Source organism: Corvus brachyrhynchos, unplaced genomic scaffold, assembly GCF_000691975.1.
Source record: "Corvus brachyrhynchos isolate BGI_N302 unplaced genomic scaffold, ASM69197v1 scaffold94, whole genome shotgun sequence".
NCBI lineage: Eukaryota > Metazoa > Chordata > Aves > Passeriformes > Corvidae > Corvus > Corvus brachyrhynchos.
Window position 1 is genome coordinate 1,962,029 of NW_008238330.1, and position 24,184 is coordinate 1,986,212.

General features: G+C 40.3%; 1 protein-coding gene across 7 annotated transcripts in view; it reads left to right on the top strand.

Moving 5' to 3' along the window:
* Window positions 1-24,184, top strand: part of HECW1 (HECT, C2 and WW domain containing E3 ubiquitin protein ligase 1) — a 200,993-nt gene that overhangs the window by 30,146 nt on the left and 146,663 nt on the right. For all 7 annotated transcript variants that reach the window (XM_017734636.1, XM_017734637.1, XM_017734634.1 and 4 more), the window contains exon 3: window positions 6,546-6,653. In XM_017734636.1, the coding sequence (XP_017590125.1) occupies window positions 6,546-6,653 (108 nt within the window). The remainder of the gene's footprint in view (window positions 1-6,545; window positions 6,654-24,184) is intronic.

Sequence of the window (24,184 nt, forward strand, 5' to 3'; positions counted from 1 at the left end):
CCATCACACATCTAAGGGTATGCAGAGCCAAATGACACCAGTATTACTGGATAGATGCCCATCCCACTGCAACCTAACATCTGCTGTTGGGGTTTTAGTCCCCACAAGTTTTTAATGCTTATCCTCCACTCCTTGCTTTCTTCATTCTTTCTACCTTTTCAGCAGAAGATTTGTGGTTACAGGAGAGAAATAGATGAGTGGTGGGTTGTTCTGGAGCACAGCTCCCAAACACCTCAAGGACACCATAGAAGAACAGAGTCCATGGCCATCAACTCTGCTTTTAGCCAGAGGTTCCACTGTTGCAGGGAAGGAGAGGGAAGTCCCTTGAGTGACAGGGCTCAAACTCTCAGTGTGGTCAGCTCAAGTGCAAGTGAGGAAGAACTGGATCCACAGTTCATCCAGAGCCTTCTGAACACCCACGCTTATCATTGCCAAGATTTAATAGGGTCTCTGTAACGGCCAGTCATTTGCGTTTTTAATTGTTGTTGGTGTCATAAAAGATGAGAATGCTATCTCCCAGCAGTAATTTGGAGACTGGTGGAGTGGTAAAGGGTGATAAATGGCTCTGAAAGTAAGCTACATGTTCAAAGATAAAAGTGTTTTGCTGAAAGTTGAGACCCCTTGATTTTGGGAATGGCTGATATGTCATTTGGGTTTAATGTGTAATTCTTTCTGCTTCACGTTTGAAATCCACCATGCCTGCCTTTCTATGTGCCAGAAGCAGTTTTACTCATGGCCACCATCTTCTGCCCTCGGTGACCAAGAATTATTCTAACTTTGCCAACTCACTCCCCATTTTATTACAGTTTATCTCCCTACTTTCCTTTCGTCTTTCTCTTGCCATGTCTTCCTCACGCTGCTCTTCTCCACTCATTGTTCACATTTCTCCCTCCCAGTTTTTTTTCTTTAGCTGGGCAAGGGGCTAATTTTTGTGGGATTAAAATGGAGCCATTGATGTACTCAAAAAAAGCATATGCAAAACTCTTAGATCAAGAATTGAGCTTGCAGCACCAGGGAAGCATTAGGCCCTTGTTTTCCAGAACTCTTCTCCCTAAGAAGTTATAGAAGGAGGGATGCTAGCTGTAAATTGCAGTATGTTAATTGCCTGCAGCAGAAATTGGCAAATGAATTAACAGTGAAGTTTCAATCCACACTAAAGCTTAATATGTAGCAGCTGAAGTCAATGGAAATGTTCCTAACTATTATTTGTGATTTTTAAAATGTGGTATCTTTGTACATAAGAAATTGGGATCTGCATCTTCAGCATATATTTCTCATTAATAGCTTCTCTTCTGCAGAATGATGACTGCTTGTATTGTACAGCTCTTTGGAAGCACAGCTTCCAAGGGCTGGGTTTTGCAAAGCTAAAGGATTGCAAAAGGGAAACACTTTCATGGCCTGATACAAGACACTACAAGCTCCACTTGTGAATTGCAGAGGCTGTGTCATCATTTTGTTTTCTTCTTCAAGTGATAGATTGGGTGGCAAGAGAATAAACATCAGAAATATGAAGCTTATTTATGGCTTACCCCTTCTATTACTATTCTGCAAGATTATTTTATTTTATTGGTGCTTTATGAAGGGTCTGGAACACATGTCCTGTGAAGGGTGGCTGAGGGAGCTGGGGATGTTTAGCATGGAGGAGGCTTAGGGAGGACTTTATCACTCTAACTATCTGGAAGGAGGTTATAGCCAGATGGGGGCCAGCCTCTTCTCCCAGGCAACCAGTGATGATAGGATGGGAGAACATAGTCCCAAGCTACTCCAGGGCAGGTTTAGGTTGGACATTAGGAGGAATTTCCTCACAGAAAGGGTGATTAGATACTGGAATGCCCAGGGAGCTGGTGGAGTCGCTGTCCCTGGAGGTGTTTAAGGAAAGACTGGACGTGGCAGTCAGTGCCATGGTCTGGTTGGCAAGGTGGTGTTCGGTCGTAGGTTGGACTCAGTGACCTCAGATGTGTTTTCCAACCTAACTGATTCTGTGATTTATGAAATCTCTTTCCTGCAGCTTTCCATGCTAGTTGCAAAACAGATCAACCAGAGTGCAGCCTCTTCATACAGAAAATTGTTTTTAAAAGCATTTTGCTAGCTATCGTCATATGTCATAATACAGACATACATATTGACCAAAAACACTTTTAAATTTCAAACTAACGCAGATTTATTTAGCTGAAGACTAGAAGTCCTTCTGTAATTTCAGAAGTACAGCATTTCCTTTTCAGAAGGGATCAAGACATGAAGTGTAACTCTTATTTTTGTGCCATAATTGCATTATTTTTATAGGAAGCGAGTGTTGTAGTATGTAGTGTTAAATCAGTGATGGATAAGAGACTGGAATACTGTACCAAGTTCAGGAACCTGTCTGACATTGTATTTCTGTCTCATGTTAATTATTTGTTTCTTTGAAAGTAGACGCGTTATTCTAAATTTTGTAGTTGTTAATCTTTGAGAATGTGGAAAGATAGGCAGGTCATATATATCAGCAAAATACTGTTTGAGAAAGGGAGTTAGTTTTTCATTTCTCCCTCCTAAGTAAAACCAAACAGACCAAAAGGGTCACTCAGCTATTTGTAATTTAAAATCCATCAGTCCTTCTGAGGAAGATGTATTGACTATCTGTTTGCTTTTCTGTGGGAATTTCAGGCAAACTTTCAAATACCAAGGTCCTGTCTGTTTAGCGTAGGCTGCTGACAGCACTTGAAGTCCCTATTAGATTGTTCACAAATCTTTTTGAGGAGTGGCCTTTATCAACATTTTCCCTAATTCCTCTGAAAAACAGCATGCTTTTTGCCAATTGCATACTGTCTTTCATCTGAAAGATAACTTTCTTTGGTGGCCATGGTTCTTTATCTCTCTCTAGTGCTTGTGAAGTATATCGGGATGCTCACATGGAAGTGACAATACAGAATATTTTTAGCAGTAAAAGGCTGTGCTTGGCGGTATCTGGTTTGGTGAGGAGAAGCAGTCCATCAGAATTGCTGCTGGTTCCCAAAGCATTTGCTTCTAGCATGCCTTGGTCCCTCTGACTGCTATTTGGATCTGGGCTGCCTGGCTCCTGGTCGTGCATCACCTTCCTTGTTTCTTCTAGGGCCCGTGGGATGACTGTGGGAGCTGCTGCTGCTGTCCCAGTGAAGCCTTGTGGGTCTGCAGCCACCTCCCCTCTCCAGCAAGAGGCAGCTGACACTTCTGCATGCCCAAAGGCAGCGGGGGCAGAGAGCAATGTCTGCTGGCTCCCCATCTTAGACACCCTCACCATCCCCAGCTCTAGCTCCAGGAGCCACTAATGATGTTCAAAGTGCAGCACATCCCAAATACTCACCCATTTTACACTTTCCTTAATTAGTTAGCTGTCTCTTGCCCAGGGAAATGAAGCTGCCGACCTAAGAGCAATTGCAAAGTGTTTGCATTTTGGCCAAGCAGGGCCAAACCCAAGCTATGCAGAGGAAGCAAATAGCTAGTTTAAAGGTTAATCGCATTTCAAAAATAGAGGGAGGGAGATGCATTACAATGCTTCATTGGAAATATGTCAAAAGGCATTAGTTGCTGCCTGAAATATGAAAGGGAGCAACATTAACTCTGCTCTTCATTTGTATGGAGGTGAAACAAAGTATTTCACCATTTACCTTTGGGAATTAAGATGCAATATGTTTTAAAGGTCAGTTCCTTTGTTACAGGGATTCTCAAGAGATACAGGAAATAAAATTTGTTTTCCTTTGCACATACTCTTTCTCCTTAGCATACCATACCATCTATTCGCTTACCTATGGCGTGAGTGTTGGTAAATATATGTACATACATATGCATCTAGTGCACTAAACAGTGTTGTATTTCACATGCACCATTTTCTTTGTCAGTGTGCTACATACATAATGTGCATGTTGAGGGAATAGTATGCCTGGAATAGTATTCCTTGCCAATTAAAACAGATCGACCAGGAATATTCATACATTCCAGACTCCTGACAAGTTTCAATTACTGCTATTTTTAACTTGCCAGAGGATATTTCTTTCTTATCTTTCACCTTCCAAAAATACATACCTTAAAAAATTGAAAGAGCAAAATTTCCCTTTTGGACCTGAATGTGCTCTTCTAGAGATAAAATTTGTCTGGCTTAAAAATCCCAATGAACATAAATTTCTACTAGTCTAAAAATAATTTTTATTTCTTTGGAATTAGGGAAGTACTTCTTTCAAAAGAGACAGACAGGGTTAAAACTGACTGTGAGAACAATTTACATATTGGATTTCTAAATCATGACATTTGTAAATACGCTTTATATACAAATTGTTTTTATACTTAAAGATTGCACTGCTCCTATTTGGGTGCCCTGCATATTGCAGAGCTCCATAAGCTCATATTAAATTACCCTTTCTGCTGCCTGAGCCTGTATTTCATCAGTGGCCGCTGTCCATAAACTGTGTGCACATGACTAGTTCCATGTATGTATCCCTTCCCTGGGGACCTGCTTTTCTCTGGATGCTTCCCACACATCCCTGTCTCTTGCCTCCATGGTAGGAGGCAGTGTGCAGGTGTTACTCAGTGGGAGCAGCTTGTTACCGATTTCCTGTGGTCTCACCTGTCAGCTGTAACCATAGACTGGCTTGTTTATCCTTCCCTTCCCGTGGTCTTCTACCTTGGACATGCAGATGGATAGTGGTCTTTTTTCTCAGCCTGGTTTTCCAGGCTTCCTACACTTTTTCAACAAAAAGGAGGAAAGAGTTTTCTGGAGTCATCCCCACTGGCGCAGCTTGCAATAGGGATGTGCTTTAGTTTGGGTATGGGCATATGTCAACATCTCTGTCAAATTAGAGGGGCTGTGGGTGGCAGAGTTCATGCTGCCTTTGTGCCAGCTGCAGGAAGCAGCTACAGTGGAAGTGCCAGCTGGTCCCCACAGATACTGCCTATGAACACAGTATTTTAAAGCTGATTCTGGGATCTCCTGTGCCACTAAACTCTGGCCTAAAATTCCTGCAGTTTCTTAAGCAAGGCCATCCAGTCCAGCTCAGCTAAGCGTCCTTAAGCAAGCCTGCTATTTTATAAACAGTACATCTTGAGGAACAGTAATTGCCCATGCATCATAATAACATGGCAGGTGTTGGAGCATCTCCAGCAGCTTACAGAAACTAAATATGATAAATAAACATCACAAGTGAAGAAGCCAGTGAGCAGCATGCCAGAGCTGAGGGATACTTTCTGTGCCCCTTCAGGATAAGAGCCAGGCGGGGTTCCCAGGCTCCAGCTCAGTGCAACATTTCAGTATATGCTCACCTTTAAGTATAAAGTGTTTTGCCTACCAAAGCAAAAAGGACGAGTTTAAGTCTTCTTGCAAGTATATAATGTTCCTACTTCCACAGAATGATGTGCATGATTCTTGATAATATGTATCCAAGATGGTCCTTTACTCAAGGTATTCATAGGTAAACCAGAACTCTGAGAGTAACAGTTGTATACTTACCTGCTTTTTTTAGATATATATAATTTGGAATTTAAAAGAAGACACAACCAACTATAAAGTACAAAGTGAGAACAGAAATCCTACCAGAGGACTTTGCTATTGAAAGATTACAGCAGAGATGTACTTCAAAACAGAGAATGAAACACAGCTGGTGAAATAATTCCTGACAATTAGCAAGTCAGCAAAGGGAAAATTTGTTGTAGATAGCATTGCTATTTATAATTATCCATTGCAATTGTTAGTGATCTCATTAGAAGGATTTCTGTTGTAAATCCCTCAAGAGAGTATCACCAAAGAGTTCAGTGTCAGTACTCGCTCACCTTCCTCCTTTGAGAGCATGACTATATAAAGCCAATGGGACAATATTGGTATCTGTTTGCTGCTTTCTTCTTTCAGTGGAAGAGTAGTTTCCTTCAACTTAGTCTCATTTGTTAAACTATTGTGATAGTCTTTCGGTTTCTCAGTTTTGTCTGTTGGGCTGCTTCATCTGTTCTGCAGTTGGTCACACCATCAATATGTCCTCAGGCATAGTGTCCCTTGTTGTGTGGCATTATCTTCGTTTTCTTCTTGAAACAAAGCCAATTCTTCAGTGTTTACAATTGATGTATTTTAATGTCAGATTGAGTGAGATTCTCACTTTTTAGTGCAACTAATAATTAACATAATCGTCTTCAAAACTGAGCCTCAGGACCCATCTAGGACTATTTGCATAGCAAGGCTGAGTTGGTTAAAGCACATTTGTACAAATCTCTGTTAAAGGAAAAGCCCAGGAGGTTGCTGGCTGGTCTCTGCAGGTAGGGATTGTGGCCTTTTGCTTTGTCAGGGCACAGATGCGAAATCCATTTCATCCTACTGAAGCTGGAGCAATGAGGCCATGGCCCAGCCCATCCTGGGTTGCTGCTTCAGCTGCTTCGGCTGAACTTTTGAATAATATAAATGAATGATAAATCTGATTTCTCAACATATCATGCCAAACTCTCTAGTAGCTCTAGTATGTTCTGTCAAGCCAAAGCTGTATTTTTAGCCTGACTCTCTGCTGTGCATATTGTCATAACAGGCACTTACTGAAACCAAACTTCTTTGTTTATAGACGAGGTCTTGTCGGAAAACTTTTTGGACTACAAGAACCGTGGCGTCAATGGCTCTCACCGTGGTCAAATTATCTGGAAGATTGATGCCAGCTCTTACTTTGTGGAGCGTAAGTATTTTCCCAATTCTGCTATGATTTAATTCAGTCATTGCAGAATGGTAATTCAGCTGTTAGTGTTGTTTTTATGATGTTCCTATGCCCAATATGTCCCTTAGGAAGGGCAAAAAATGTTACCAAAATCTTTGAATGTTTTGATAGAAACTGAAATGCTTGGTGGAATAGTAACCCACAGTTTCTGCAAACAAATTTTGTGGGCATTGACTTAATTACTTTTTTTTAAATACAGTTATGAATATGTGTGTTACTCAATTTGCTGTTGTTTGGACTATATCATTAGTAATGAGATGCATTAACTTTAATATGGTTTTAAGGAAAACAGGAAGTCAGGGGCATAATATCATTCCAGGAAGAATCACATTGGCTTTTAATTGGAAAACTTCATGGTGCATCCAGCTTCTAACAGATTCAGGTGAACTCAGAAGGAGAAAGGGTTGAGTTCTGATTATCATCTACATGAATAAAAGTATAAATATATGTAGTTGCAGCAAGGTACACTAATTTCAAATTAATTGTTCCTCATTACATTAATATATTACCCAGGGCATTTGATGCAATGCAGTATAACTCTTTTCCACCCTCTTAGCAATGAAAATACAGAAACACTGAATTTGCTTCTGCAAAGTAGTAGGTTCCTTATACAGCAAGTTAATATTTCCAGCCCTGACTGTCCCATCTCCCTGACCATTCAAATCCTTCCTCTTTTCAAAGATTTACCATGTGTTAATGTGTTGCGTTGAGCCATGATCAGACGAATCAAGTGGACCAAAAAGTCCATTGGTTTGATGCTTCCACAGCCCAAAAGCCTTGAGCATTCAAAAGGCTGTGAAAAATATGTACATCCATGCCTTACCATTGACTGCAGCCCTCCCCTCCCCTTATTTCTCATATTTGGTTTTCTTCTATGTTCCTCGGTAGCTAATTGACCCTTGTTACTCCTCCCTGCCTACCCCTTCTCCCATTTGCTGTAATTCCTTCTCCCCGCCTCGGTAACACCCCCTGGCTGATGTTCCTTTGGTTACTGTGTGTTTTCCACACCCAAATTGTGGGGGTTCAAGACCCCTGCAAGCCATGTTTCTTGGGTTTTTTCTGTGGATTTTTCTCTCCAATAAACCCTCTCCCCCATGAAGAAGTCGCTCCGCTTCTTTCCTGCCTCCTCTGCGCACCTGTGCCATCGATGGGCAAGGCAAACGTGAGCAGGTGCTTCGCCTGCCCTCCTGCGCTGTGATCAGCCCCCATCCTCCCCGTTCGGAGCAGGCAGAAGATTGCCCAGTGCCTGGGGCAGCGTGCTAGCTGGCAACGGCACCACGGCATTAGTGTGAATGCAATCCATGATCATCTTTGGATAGAAATTGGGTACTCAAAATACTGGACTGAAATCTGTAGCAAAACATCTGTGGTGAAAGAGCCACATCTATACTTAAGGAGTTAAGCATGAAGAAGAGTAGCATGAAGCAATTTGAGTTATACAATTGAACTGCATACTTCCAGTGATCTGCCTTAGCCTCCTGGAAAAAACTCAGAAGTTCGGTAAAAGCATTTATAAATTACTTGACAGGTTTATCTGTCTAAGACTGTCTAAATTTGAGAGCAGTCAAAGAAATCTTTGATATAACCTATATTTTAAAGGATTTGTAAAGGACATGAGTTATACTTGTCCAATCTATGACTTTGATCTTACATATCTGATGCTCAGTCCTAGAAGCAGGTTCTCTCTGCAGTATGAAGTATTGCTGATGGTCTGTAATTCCTAGTGTCAAACTGAGAATGTTCTAAAGAATTTAGGGAGCTGCTGAAATGCCTACAGGACATACAGGATGTTTGTATCCTGTGTTTTGAAAAATACATGGATGTGAAACTATTTAACATATAAGAACATCGGGATTTTTCCAGTTATCCTGGTTTTGGGGCAGAAATTCATTACATGATCTAACCTTTAAAGCAGGCTCTAATTTGCAGAGGCTTTGAGCCATGGTTACAAATTCAAGAGACTAATCATACTTTCTTTTAGCTGTTAAAGAACTGTGGGAAGGAGATACAAAATCCCAGACTGGGTTTTTGAAGAGACCTTTTTTTTTAGTACCTTGGATTATTGAGGAAGGGCAGAAGTGTGATGAGACTGCTGGTGGCTTCCTTGCCTAATCCACAATACAAAACAAAGAGGCAACATGAGAAACGCTTAGGAGAAAGCCCCTTTAGGTGGGCCACTTTTCATTAAAGGCTCCACTGCACAATGACTTATGTCAGCTTAATAGGTTTGCCCCCATTAGCTGAGACACAGTAGCTGTTGTTAATTGATTGCATGTACATTCTTCACTTGCCCTACTGTAAGAAAATGCCAATTAGCATAACCATCCTTCATTGATGCTTGGAACTAAGTTGTACTACACCATAGTTGGGCAGCCCATGCTTGATGAGTTGTTGCCTCTTGGTAATTTGTTATGCTGCTACCATTAGGTTGTGAACATCAGCCCTGAGATTATGTATCAGTGCGCTCAGGAAGGACAAATCATTGCCCTGTCCAGAATTAAAATAGGAGAAAATTAAGTAGGCAGTAGTAAATAACAGCAAGTGCACTTGAGCCACATGACTACTCAAGTGGGAAGCCAAAGCAGTGAAGAATGTTGATGTATGTTGGTTTTATATATCTAAAGGCATATTTGAGGATTCCTGCCCATTGCTGAGACTTACATATGAAAGTACACAGCTTTGCAGTTGATTAAATGTTATGTTAAAAACTGCAGTGTCTGAACACCTTGTGTATTTTCTTTCCAAAGAGGATGGTGTAAACCATCTTCCTTCAGACTTTCATTTTTTGGACGGAGATTGTATCTCCCTTTTATGTTACATAGCATAACATTTGCAAGGATCAGAGAGATACTGATCACCAAAATAAAACTCAGCTCAGAAACGTAGTTAAGGTGTGGTAATTTATTTTTAAAGTATCCGAATTTTTTTCCCATACATCGTTATAATTCCCTTAACTTACTATTGATTGGAGTTGTCCTGATTATAGCAATAATTCTCAATAAAACAGAGTAGCTCATTTAGAAGGCAGCTCTTAATTTCTGCTTTTGCTTTTCCTGTAACTATTTGTACTTTGGTATCTTTTTACCACATGAGTCAATATTGACTATCACCTGCACATTGCTTCAGAAAATATTATGGTATAAATTGCAATGTTTGTCCTGGAGCTATAATAAAGGGGAGATCAATGGACGGCCAGATAAAGGATCAGCCTTACACAGACAATTTAAATTTCTCAAGAATTCCAGGCACCCCATGCAGATTGGTTTGTATCCTGGCCTTGAAATATTAAAGGTTAAATATTTTTGGTGGTGCTATTGTATGAGGCTCATTGTAGGGGGACCATGGGAATTATCCTGGTCAACCTCAGAAGCCAGATTTTTTCTATTGTCAACAGTTAGACTGTAGGACTCCCCACAGGTTGTTTTAGTACCACATTTAAGGAAATTACCCTTATGGTCTGACCAGCCAGCCATCTGACATAACCAGCTTAAAAACACATCTTTGAGCCTTTTTTTATTAAAGAGCTTTGTGGGGCAACTTGAAAAATAGGAGGTATTAAAGACTAGCTGATTTGCAACAGTGAAATTGCCATTAATATGAAAAAAACAGCATTAGAAATTAGGTCAAGTAAATAGAAGGTTATTACTCATTTCTGTATTTTGACTGTGGAGGCATCTATAATGTTTGGGAGCATTTTTGTTCAAATCCATAACATTCCACAGTTATTTATCCTTTCTTTCCTACATTTTTGGAAAATTAACAAGCAAATGAAATATGATGCTCTAACTATGTAACCTGTAGTCATTATACTTAAACCCACTCTTTAGGTACTTAACAGATTGCTGCCATCATATCACTGTAAATAGTAACTTGCATGCAATGGGCAGGGACCTGGAATAGGAATGAGTGGAGGGAAAAGCACCCGAAAGTTATTTTCTTCATGGCAGCAGATTATCACAATGAAATCTTATCAAACACGGTTGTAATGATAATTACTGGCCAAACCCACCAACCTACAGGATCACACTAGAGAGAAATCATGCACATGGGCAGAAGAAACTAGTAATAGATTGTGAGAGATTTGTAAAAGTGCATCAGGAGCAGAGAGCACAAAGGAAGATGTAGAAAGAAATGTCAACCATTTTCTGCCTTAATTGCACTTCTTTTATAAAACTGAAATTCTGCACTTTCAGATGCTGCTCTGTTGTTGAAGTTATACTTTCATGGTATTCTCAGTGGATTGCCCAGTCAGTCTTTAAGGGGTTTTTTTCAGGTATATTTAAAATCTCACCAGTTAAGAAAATGCTTTTTGTGAGTTCAGTGACAAAGCAAAATAGTTCACTCTTTTTGGAGCATGCTTCTATGCTTTGGGAGTATTTGGGCAAAATATGTGTTGCTTTTGAATTTGCTGATAGTCTGATTTAAGACCATCTACAGAGCCCTGTCAGTTTTCAAAACACAGATAATTTAACACGTACCTGTGCAGCATTTTCAGATACCACAGATGGTTAAAGTTTGCATTTGTTTTAGCGATCTACTTTTTCACCTTGAAAAGGACTAGTACCTTTCCCAGAGAAGGATACGCCTTTCCACTTTGCATGTCACAAACTTGCAACATAATGTTGCCAGATAGATACCTAATTGGTTTGAGCCAGAGAGGGAATTGCTACCAAATGACAGCAGAACAGAACTCATCTCCTACTAATACTCAGCAGACAAAAAGCCCTAACAGCTGCAGAGGCAGTGTTGTACTACAGCCAGTTTTGCATTTCTGCAGAAGTCTGGCAATTTGGGTTTTTTCTGACAGTCAGCAATAAACAGTAACCGCCCACTGTGGCCATGAACTGGTCAGAGTTTGAGGGGAGGAAGGAGGAGTGAAGAGAGGCTCTATGCCACTAGGGATGTGTACTTTGTGTTAAGGCTTGGAGGGCCCTGCAGTGAAAGAACCAGCCTATAATGGGTTTTCGAGGAAAGAAAGTAGCTCTGCTGCACTGCAATCTCTGGCACGCTTTTTGGCTTACCCAGCAATACAGAGAAACAGTATCCACGAGACCATTTCCCTGAGGTGCGGAGCAGCAGCATCCTGTAAACATTGTGTCAAACTAGCACATCCTTACAATGATGAGTAAAGTTTTGACACTATTCAGAATTGCACCTGAGATAGCCAAATAGCTGGGACCCCTCCTAATCCACAGGCCTCTCTAAAGATTATTACCTGACAACTAAGAACCACTTCTAAGGGTTACCAGTCATCTGTGTGGCATTTGTATGTGAAAACTTATGTAGCTGTTGTTTAGTTAAATTTGTTGCTGTTGTTGTGGCTCAATTTTTAATAACAAAGATGGATGACAGGCCCTTGCAGAAAACAAAAATAATAGTCATTTATTCCTATTGGCTAGAAAGGAAATAAAGGTAAAAAAAGGTGCAACTAAAGTCTGAGATCTGGAAGAACCTGGTGCATGTTCAGATGGAAGATATATATTCTATGTTATGGTCAATATATGCTGTATGTGTGTGCATTTATGGAGTATGTACAGAAATGTCCCCAAACTGGCAATCAGCCCTTTCATCTGGGTCTCTCTCTACAAAATATATCTTTAGGAAGCTAATATAAAGGCTGCCTTCAAAGTACAAATAATTGAAGTATGTTCTAGCCTTGAATATTTCCAAATAAATGAGGCACATTCATATCAATAAAAGCTTTATTGAAGCTAGAGTATTTACAAATTTTTCCTTTTTATGGACAGATTGTTGACAAGTCCAGCCCACTAAAATAATTTCTTGTTACCATTTTCATTACCGCAATGTCTCTCAAATCATATACTCTTCACTTCATGAAAGAGTACATGAGAAGAAAAAATACAGGTAAGGCTGTTGAAGTCCATCCTGATACAACTTTTATCATGACCTACAGTCATGCTGCATGACTTTAACCTCCATGGGTCCACAGATGGTAAAAACTTGCGTAACACAGAAACATCTTCAACAGTGTGAAGACTGTTTAGCAGCAGAATGGTTAAAGGTGTCAGGGAAAAAAGCAGATGTGAAGCAGTAAGAGAGACATATGGCCCTAAAGGTACATTTATTGCTTGCCTCTCCTCCAAGGAAGACATACCATTGTTTTAGGGTTCTTTCTCTTCATCTCCATGCACATGTATTACTCTTATTGATGCTGTTTGGTTGTCTTACACCTTACACACAGTTTTAAAATTCCTTGTTCTTTTCCTCAGCCTTTTATCCTGATAGTAGTTTAATACTCATACTTACGCCAAGCTAAGCTTTGGAAAGACAAGCACAGTCTGAAACCAGGTGTTGAGATTCCTTAAGAACCCTGTTCTTGGGTGTCGGTGTTTTCGTCGACAAACGGGATGGGGAGCCTGGACAGGCGTTCCAGCAGCCTTTTTATTATTTCATTCCATTGTCAATCTCACATACAGAGTTGAGACAGAGATGGTACAAAGCTCACGCCATCACAGGCATCCAGAGACTTCCTGATTACAGAGCATTCTTAAAAGCTTCTTAGCCAATTAGCATGCTTCTAAAAATTACAGACAACTGTTTTAACCAATCCTCAACAGCACATGTACATCTGTTGTATACAATACTTGCTTGTTATGCCTTTATATAACAATGCACAATATTTCATTATTAAGCTTAAACTTACCTATCTTGCTAAGCATATTTTCTGCAGCTTCAAAACCTATTTCAGCCAAACCTAAAAACTCTAACAATTGTTTTAATGTCCTTGCTTGCTGTATAATTGTATCTTCTTCAAGTTTTTGCAGCCAAAGCTGATCCCTAAACTCTTCTGCTTTGTTTCTGAAAGCTTTTTCACCTTTTGTGTTCCCCCTCTCAGTTAAGGAAACCCTCTTAACTTTGTCGCTTCTCGACTACCTTGCGTTTCATAGCTCCTCTATGTAAATGCACTTCTTCTCCTTGCTCTAAGCAGTGCTATTTTACACCACAGCGATTCTTATGCTGTGAAAGGTCGGGTCTGTTTCAAGGACGTAGGTCAAATCCAGCATTAGTTGTTTTGTATTGTTCGAATAGGCCTCGTCCGTTCCAAGGCCTTAATTCAAAACCTTCATCCATAACTGTCTGTGTAAGATTCTGAGAACTTTCTGTGATTCCTTTTCCTACATCATTCTCTTGTATGAAAAAAACTTCCTTAACAGTTTTGTCTATCATTCGTCACACGCACTGAGGTATACAAGGCACAACTACCAATATCACCACCACAATCATCAACACATATAAACTTGCTTTACAAAGCTCTTTCAACCAAGGTGCAGAGCTCCAAACAAACCATCTAGCCATGATCCACTGTCTCTTTGAATTTGAGATGTTAGATCTTTCAGCTTTCGTATACTTTTGTGGATGGATTCAGAGTGGTCAGACAAGTTCATACAGCACAATCCTTCAAATTCTTCACAACCATGTCCATGTGCCAGTAAAAGGAAATTGATTGCTGCTCTATTTTGAAGGGTAGGATGTCTAACACTGTTGATGTCAGTCAGCATATCACTGATTGCAATGGATGTGGCATTGGTTTGTTTCCTCAGCCAGCATCCTACTTGATCCAATTGCTTCAGTGCCGTTGCTGAGGCAAGCTGGGGCACTAACAAACCTGCTGAATCCCTTGCTGCAGTTTTTCAGGGTCTAAACTCACTGTTACAATTCTCACCATATGGATGAGCAGATCTTTTCCCTCTGTTTTTTCCTGATGACTGTTTTAGCATTGAGTGCTAGCACACTAAGTTGTCCAATGCTGCATTGACCACCTTCAAGGTGTGATGGAATGCCTTGCCAAGCCCTATCTCCGCAAATGAACCAATATCCTTTTGGTAATTGTCATGGGTATTGGTCAACTCTGGAGCATCCACCCCAACTGCCTGAGTAATTACATCAAAAACTTGAGTTTTTGTAGACAGGGTGATTAGAGGTGACATTGTATCTGGGAGAATCTTTCTTTTGCCAATTGCTATTTGAAAAGGTGAGGCAGAAATCCATCGTCGAGGAGCCCAGAATTTCCAGAATGTCCAATGCCGGGGTTTCAGCAGTTGCTTTGGGGAGTTTTATGGTCCAAAGGTCCCAATCCCTTACAGGATTGCTCCCACTAGCAACTTCTCCTGGTTTGCTGTTAAGTTGCTTTTAGGTCAAGGGATCATGATATATGGGTATCGGCCAATTTTTTACTGGCACACTGACTAAACAGGTTGCAAAAGGCATTTCTGGGTTTGAATTGGACAGGAATATGGTATCTGAGCCTGCTGCTTTGGCTAAGGTAACCCAAACATTTGGTTTTGGTTGTACCACAGGGAAATCTGCATTGCAAAAAGCAAGCAGAGCTAACAAGCTCCAATAAAACATTTGATTTTGCTCCATTCTTTTCAAGAGCTACCTTTTGGCAAAAGACTTTCCCATATATTGCAATTCACAAATTCTGGTTTTGTTCCTTCCCGAAGTTGCCAGGGAACCGAGTGGCAATGGTAGAAGGGGAAATTTCACCTTTGCATAGCCAATGGGGGGAAACACTTTTACTGGACACAATGGATACCACGCTTTTGCCAAAAGAGCTCTACGAAACCAACAGTTCACCCATTCATCATTGACATGAAATCAAGGTTTGAAAATTCCACGGGTGAGCAAGGGGCGTCAGGCGTGACTCGCAGTCTCTCTGTTCGGCTCACATCTGCGTGCCTGCCTCTTCGCTCATAGAGTTGTCAGAGCATTCTCGCGCACGATATGGTTTGACGTTCCTTGTGGGGACCCACTGCGGTCCTGCACCTGTGGAAACACAAGCATACCCTTTGCCCCATGTTATTAGTCGAAAAGGACATTCAATTTGTCCTGTCTCAGGATTTCTAATTAAAACAGGGATTTTCTCTCAATTTTGCTTGTGTGTTACTTGAAAAATGCCTAAAAATTGGTAGATCAGGTTCTGCAAAAGAGCTGTTCAAAAAATTAAAAACATATAAAGCTTTACTCAACCTCATCTGTGATATTGTCTCCATTCTCTTTTTTTGTTGATTTAAAATACATTTTAAGGTGTGATGTGTCTTTTCAATGATTGCTTGACTTGTGGGGGAGTGGGAAATACTAAAGGTGTGGCAAACACTTCAATCTATTAAAAATGTGGCCAATTTTTGGGATATGTATGTGGGCTATTGTTTGTTCTGATTTTTTCGGGTATGCCTTGTGAAGCAAATGCTTGTAAAAAGTGTTGACAGGCATGATTGGCAGTTTCTCTTGTGTGGACCCAGGCAAATACTGCTTTTGAGAATGTGTTTACTGGCACATGGATGTTTTTAAATTTCCCAAATGAGGGGTATTTGGTGATGTCTGTTTGCTATAACTGCAGGCTTTGCAAACTTTGTGGTTTGACAGCTTTTGTAGAAATGGGGTTGCACAAGCTGACAGGCAGGGCAAGTACTAATGATGACTTTAGCTTGACTTTTAGGAATGTGAAACATCCTCACAAGTGCTTGTGCGTTTTGGTGGAAAAAGGTATGACTCAGTTTTGCTTGTTTAAAGATGTTTGGCAAAGTGTTTGAAACAACCATTGTCAGGTTATCTTCTTGTGTGTTCCTTTTTTGTTAGGAATCTGGGAAGCGAGGAATGAGCCCTAATATGAGCAACAAAATATTGGTTAGTTCTGTGTTGCAAAATTGTATGAAGACCTAAAAGCCAATGATATAGGGTATCATTGTTAACATCCTTGAAAACTGATCCTTCTATTCTTTTAACTACATTAGCAACATAAGCAGAATCTGTAATTAAATTAAAAGGTTCGGGAAAGAGTTGAAAAGCTCTAACTACATTGGCCAATCCAACAATCTGAGGAGATCCCTCTACTATTTGAATGTCTGACTCCTATGTTTTAGTTACTTGATTTAACTGTACGATCACTGATTTATGTGTTTTCCTCGATTCATCACTGAAGAGAGTTATAGCACTCAGTGGTTCTTCACTTAACATGGGTTTTTCTCTAAAACTCAATTTTGCTTGCAACAATTTGTGGCCTGGATAATGAATAGAAAAACACCTGAAAAGTTTAGCAATGCATTTTGTAAATCATCTGAATTTTGTAATGCCTTATCAAGGTAATCTTTTTTCAGGGGTAAATAGATTACTGAAAATTCTTGGCCTGCTATGGTTAACAATCTTGTTCTGGCTCTAATTACAATCTGATCTGATCTAGAGTTATAGAAATCATCTTTGGAGACTTGTAAGGAAGAAAAACCCATTCTATTATTAACAAAGGATCCCTTTCAGAAGGGTCCCATTGAAAAATGAGACCATAAAGTTGCAATTTTTCCCCCAAAACTGCAAGGAAAAAAGGTTTTTCCGGAGCACAATGATGGGCTTGTCTCCTCTGGAAAGCTTTTGTGACCTTTTCAAGGGCTGCTTGAGCTTCAGGTGTTAGACTTCTCGGAGATTTGGTGTCACAGTCGCCTTGTAGTAAGTCAAAGAGTGGGGCAAGTTCCTCGTTGGTAATTCCCTGGATAGGTCTGACCCAGTTAACTTCTCCCAAAAGCCATTGCAGATCTTGCAAGGTGTGGACACTGGTTCACAGTTGTATCTTCTGTGGTGTGATGGTTTGTTCAGTCATCCTCCATCCTAGATATTTCCAGGGTGGGATTTCTTGAATTTTGGATGTGGATATTTCCAGTCTGGCATTTTGAACTTCAGCAACAACACTGTCACAAGTTTGTTCCATCTCTGCTTGTGTTGGTGCTGCGATGAGTAAATCATCCATGTAGTGTAGAATCATGGATCATGGGTGCTTCTGTCGAGCTGGAGACAGTGCTTGTGGATGAAATATTGGCAAATTCTTCATCCCTTGAAGTAATGATTTCCAGTGATACCTCTGCAGTGGTTCTCCTCGATTGATGGCTGGAACCGAAAAGGCAAGTCTTGGGGCATCCTCGGGATGAAGCAGTATGTTGAAAAAACAGTCCTTTAAATCAATGATGACGAGAGGCCAGTCTCTGGGAATCATTGATAAAGAAGGAAGTCTAGGTTGGAGGGGTCCTATATCTTTGATTACTTCATTGATCTTCCTTGGATCGTGAAGCAATCTCCAGGAACCTGAAGTTTTCTTATGGATGACACACACTGGGGAATTCTAGGGACTATTCGTGGGGGTGATGTGGTCTTTTTGTAGTTGCTCATTTACTAAGTTTTTGAGGATATTTTATTTTTTCTCTGGTAAAGGCCATTGATTGATCCAAACAGGGTCATTAGTTTTCCAGGACATCTTTATTTTCTGCAACTTCAAAAACTATTTCAGCTAAACCTAAAAACTCTAACCTCTGTTTTAATGTCCTTGCTTGCTGTATAATTGTATCTTCTTCAAGTTTTCCCAGCCAAAGCTGATCCCTAAACTCTTCTGCTTTGTTTCTGAAACCTGCTTTTTTCTCACACCTAAAAGCTTTTTCACCTTTTGTGTTTCCCCACATTGGGATCCTTTGGTCAGCCCTTTAATATTTGCCTTTTTTGCATTTCTTGTTAGTTTTCCTCTTACAAAGTCTTTCTGTGCCTGGATTGTAGGCAGCAGCCCATCATAAATGGAAATATGGGTCAATCCACACAAGGCATTAGACAACCATTTCTCAGCTTCTGGCATGGTTGCACTGTGGTAGCTTAACCAAGAGACTTGTCTGCAGATCAGGTTTTTCTTGGTCTTTCTCTCCCTTTCCACAACTTGTTTTGACACTTGGACATATTTTGTTTGTAGTGTGGAGATCATGGCTGTTTGTGTTTTTGTTCACACACAGGGAAGGAGGTGCCTGTGTTGCAGCATCTCTGCTTGGTTACACCATCCTGGGGCACCTCACTGGTCCCCACACTACATGCCCCACACTTTTCATGGCAGTGCTTAAAGACATTACAAGGACTTTGCTTGTACAAAGCTAAGACTGAAGTGAAAGTTTTTATAGGTTGGTAATAGGAGTTTCAGAAAGCTCTCTCAAGATGAACTGGAAAGCTTTGAATAAGGAATAATGCCTGATTTTAGGCATTGATGTCAGAGGAAGTCTTTCTTCACTAAGGCCCAGTTCCCTGTCACAGAGACCACAGCTTACATGGACTCTTCTCAGCCATTTAAACAGGCATAGACATTGTATTAATGCTTCAGAGGCTGGACATCATGTAATTCCCAAAGAAGTGGTCAAGGAGATGCAGTAACATTTAACTGAAGTTTTAGTTCAGGTCTGGGGCAATCTAACTGTAGGTGCCAAGCATTAAAAGTATGGGTTCACATATGTGTTCATTTTGGTCTTCCAGCAGTATCCTCAGCCATGTTGTATTTGCTTTAAATCCAGAACTCCTGCACATGCAATGTGTTTTGTGCTTCACCTTTGGTATCCCCCAGTGTACCATGGAGCATATCATGCACTTGAGGAAATTGAAGATTCCTGAAACCCCATAGTGCAGCTAGTAGCTGTATTTTTCTCATCTAACCTAGTGTTTGATAAATGCATGAACAGATACCTGTTGTTTTGCTGCTTTGAACTTTGGATAGGCAGTATTCTGCACAACGGGTGCTGAAGTCACACGATTTATTATAATGGATCACTATAACTTAGATAGTGTTATTTTGTCATTGATAATCTTTCTACTGTTGACAGTAAAAAATTGCAGTGTCACCTCCAACTCACAAATCAGTTAGTCTTTGCCACTGTTAAATGCTTCTGGAAAGTTTTTCAGATAATGCTGTCTAGGGATTTGGTGGAATTGCGCTGGAAGACAGATCTCCTCTCTTTGCACCCTGTGCTCTCCCCATCGCTATTTCATTGGGTACATTTCTGAAGTTGCTACAAGCCAAGTGAGACGCCACTGAATTCGGTAAGAATTGCTTGCAGGCAGCCTGTGTGCCATCAGCCGCAGAACCCTTTGTGGACCACCACGTACAGATTACCTGGTGCAGGCTTTGGCCCATGTGGTTTTATTTGTGTGGAAAAACAGAAAACAAATGCAATGGAATTGTCAAGCAGCTGGAATTTGAAGGGTATCAGCACAGGCATCAAAAAGTCATATTTATTGCAAAAGAGTGGTAAGGTAGTGAGCTTTGTTTCAGTTTTCTCAATACATAAATCAGAATATAAAAGTACTGCATTCAACAGATCAGTGTTAATAATTTACCATTTCTAACTTTGGATAATTTTACAGTCGTGGTATTTTTGGTAATCCTGTTAAAGCATACCATGAAAGTAATGGATCAAAACAGAACTGGAAGCATTTGTATTAAAGATAATTTTTTTTCTCAGTTTATGGAGGCAGTGAGTTTGCTTCACATCTTCATGCTTTCTTTTAGAAAAACTTTTTTATATCTCTCTGCAGTAGTGAAGCATCTCAAGGGCTCTTCTTAGATGTCCAGCAGGACACAGGAAAATCTCAGTATAAAGGGAGATAAATCCCTTCACCTAATTCAGAAATTTGTTTGTAACCCTGCTATCTTATTGTCTGATTTCAGGCAGACACTCTGTTTCTCATGCCTTCTGGTAGTTATGGCAAAATTTATTCAACTCATACAACAGTGTCTGAATAGTTTTATTAGACAGACAAAACTTATTTGACCTTCCATGAGGAAAGCAGAATTATATCTATGGTATACTGCTGTAGTAACTCATCCTGCTTCTGAAATAGTGGACCTATGATGCAGGAAACCTTTTGATAACTGGTTTTTCTTGTTAACTAGCCAGTAAATCTAGCCCTTTTGTTACCTTACTCCTGCTCCAAGGTTTCCTGCTATAGGGACTGCCAGATGTCAAGAACACCATCTATATCCAGAACAGACTTCTCAAAGAATGGAAGGGATGAATTCAAAAAAAAACAGCAGAAACATCTTTCTGCAAGGTCTTTGATATTGGTAATAGGGCCTCAGACAAATAGTGTTTTATATTTTCAAACTCTTCTCCAACCCTTTCAACACTTTAGATGTTCACTTTACCCAATCAGTAGCAGGTATAATTTCCTCCCATATCTCAGTGCTAATACCTTTTACAATTAAAAACAAAGCAAAACAAAAAAACACTACCAACCTCAAAATAGATAGTTTTTCTGTAATTGTTTACTTAATTAAATTTACGTAAGGATGCTTCTTTCTGTCTTTCCCCTTTCATTAAATTATCTATGTTAATTTCATTATGTATTTTCTCATTAAATGTTGTCCTGCCTGTGGATTTTTTCCAAGTCTCCTTTACCAAAATCACTCACAGCTACAGTGACACTTCTAAGAGTAGACAGCAGTGTTTATTCCAGACCCTTCCTTTTCCAAGGCAGCAGAGCTTGTGTACCTGGCAGGTACTTGGTAACTTCTGAAGCAGTAGGAAGCAGAGATGTGGGGAAGTGACCTGTTTACTCACCTGGGGTGAGCTGTCACAACTCACTTGTAGCTCTAGACTCACTCCTGAGAGTAAGAGCTACAGATCTGATTGCTTCTCACTCTGGGGCCTTTTAAGGCACCTTTCTATTATTAGACTGCATATGATACTGATAATCTCGCTTCCTCTTAGTGGCCTCTTCACACTGTAAGACAGATATTCATACCATTGTTCAATTATCTTGGGTTGTCTGGTCAGAGCAGGTTGCTCTAGATCCTGTCTGACCCTAAATGTAAATGTGTCTTGGGCCCCAAATCTAAAAGTGGAAAAAGTCGTATTTAATTTTCAAAGATGATCTTTCTCAATGCCTCTCAGTTTTGTTTTTTTTCCCGACCCATTTCTTTTTCATGTCTGGGATGCTTTACAAGTTCAACAATTATTTCCTTTCATTGGAAGATCCAAAGAGGAAATATTTAAAAAACCCTTAAAATGACGTATTTTTTAAAAGAAAATCATTTATACCGTAAGAAACAATATTGATTTTGATTATGAAGTACATTGCTGCAATGTTCCAAACATGAGGTATAGCTGGGGTTAGAAATAAGATGAGCAATGTATATGTATCAGAATTTGAACTGTGAATGTGGTTGTTGGATTTGCAGTGTTCCCTCAGACAGACTTTTGGATGGCAGAAGTACAAAACCAGCAAAGTAGAGAGTGCAAACACAAGGGTGAAAAAGGACTCAGAATAAATGTGCAATCTTTTTGATGTAGATGAGCACCAGAGAGCTTTCCCAGGCAGCTCCTGGGCAAGAGCTCTAGGCTTCTGAGGGTCCCACTCAGCAGGCAGATTCTGGGAGGGGAAGCAGCTTTTGGTGCAGCCCACATCTCTTGGACACCTCTCTCTCCTGTCTCTGTCTTAAAAAAATCAATCTACAAACAGAAAAGTTTCTTAACACTTCCGTTGTCTAACACAGGTGGTACAGGCGTGTGAATGCAGTTCTACTTCTCTTTTTCTACTCCATTAAAGTAAACCTACATTTGCAACACATCAAGGTTTATCATGGGCTTATAGAGATTTCAGTCTCGGTTTGTCTTCCTAATAACTTGCTGTTTCTGCAAGCTGCTGAGCAGTACTTCCTGAGGGTAAAATATCACTTTATAATCTGGCAGCCCTGCATTACTCCAGAGATGCCTGGGAAGTGACAAAAACTGGCATGTGAATAATCTCCCCACATTTCCAGGCAACACTGGGACAGCAGATTTACCAAAAGTGATATGCCTACAGTGAATTAGATTAGTCTGCCTGCTTGATTGCTCGAAAGATCTAAGGATGAAATCACATGTTTAAAACAGAATACAAGTGCATTAGTAAGATTTTGTTTTACAAGAAGGAATTCTCCTTGCCTCCTGAGGTGTATTAGCTAACATTTATTTTTTCCTTTGAACCTCCCCAGTCTGTGTTAGCCTAGACACCTCCAAGAAGTGTCTTTTTCTTGTTCCTGTTGATAAAGGTGTTTGCCTGAAGTGGAATGAGCCAGCCATGCTCCCTTAGAAAACACTAAGAAAAAAATATTTTTTCTTTTCGGTTTGTCACTGTGGTACCTTATGGTCGTGGGGAGAGAAAAAACTCTTTCCTTTCCTCCACTTGCTAGGATTTCTTGATTTACATATAAGTGATGTTTGTAATTAGCATGCATCTGGATTCAGGCTTTCAAATGTTTTCCTGTTTACAGGATATTATGATAAGCTTTATGAGCTTCCTGTGAGGAATCTTAAATCTTCATGGCTAGTAATGCAGCCACCATTTTCTTTTCCCTCTGTGAGCTGCATGAAGTCTATGCATGGCATGTCACAAAAATGAGCAATATATTTTGATACCAATAAACTTTGACTTTATCGTTAATTTTCTTCTTTTCCCTGTCTCCTCCTTATATTTTGGAGAACTCACCATGTACCTGTTTTGTAGTAAGGTGAAAATGCAGAAGAAAAGGTATATAGTGGTAAGTTGGATTGTTCAGGGGCAGCCACAGCAGAGTCATCTGTGGTGCTTAAGATGGTTGTCTGTGTTGGCACTCAGTCAGAAGTCATCTCTCACCACCACACCATTTTTGGAGTGGCTGATTTGTAATCAGTTTTAATTACTGGATTATTTACACCAGCCTTGGTAGTTCAGATCATCTCTGGGTGCTGTTCTGAAGGCCCTGGTGTGTTAGTAGGCTAGTGAATGCAAGCAAGCATTTGGGGCTGAATCAGCTGACACTACATAGAAACTTAAAATGTGTGGGGCACAGTTGTGAGAAAGCCTCTGACTTGGGATTTTTGTTTATCATATTCTGGTGCAGAGGGAATTTTTATGTAGGTTCATGCTGCTTTTCCATTCAAATTTTTCTTTAATGTTTGAGGGAAAGAAAATGAAACTTAGCCAGGAGGCATCTCAGCTGCAAGTATGTTGATTTCCTTTGCCAAAGAGTAGGAGGCAATGGAGCAGATCAACCAAATTTGCCATGATTTACCTCAGAAAGGTAGAGGGTTCATAGGCAGAGTCAATTCAAACTAAAATCTTAGTTTAAAGCCTTACCCTGGAGACTCATGCCAGTTTTCAGCTGTGTTGCAAAAGATGGTCCTTCTTCAAAAATGTTGACAAGAGCATCAGTACTGTTTGTAAAGTCCCCCTTGTACCCACTCAGTAGCAGAGCAAAGCTCTTTTATCCCTAGTGGGCTGTGCTGTGTGTGTCATACAGTGCAGCACGGGGATTAAAGCAGTGTTGATTTGTGCAACGTGTGTCTTTCAACAGGTGTGAGCAGCCATCCAGAAGGGGCTTCCAGATGTTATCTAGACCATCTCTTTCAAAAGATCCCATCTCTAGTTGTATCAGAAACACTTAGCAACGCTCAGAACAGTGAGAAGTGTGACAATGCACAAGCGTAATAATGTACACCCATGTCTTTCAGTGGGATTTGAGCTAATTCATGTTATATTGCAAGTAGAACAGGCTTAAGAAAAACACAAAGAGGAAAAGGCACTTGGTCTTGCAGAGCAGCTCTGTGGACAGCAGGATCTAAACTCCTCCAGAACTGAGAGATTGAAATCCTGTCCTGCTGCAGTCAAGGGAACTAGCTGTTAATTTAAACATGATAAGGATTTCAGACAGAAATGTCAGA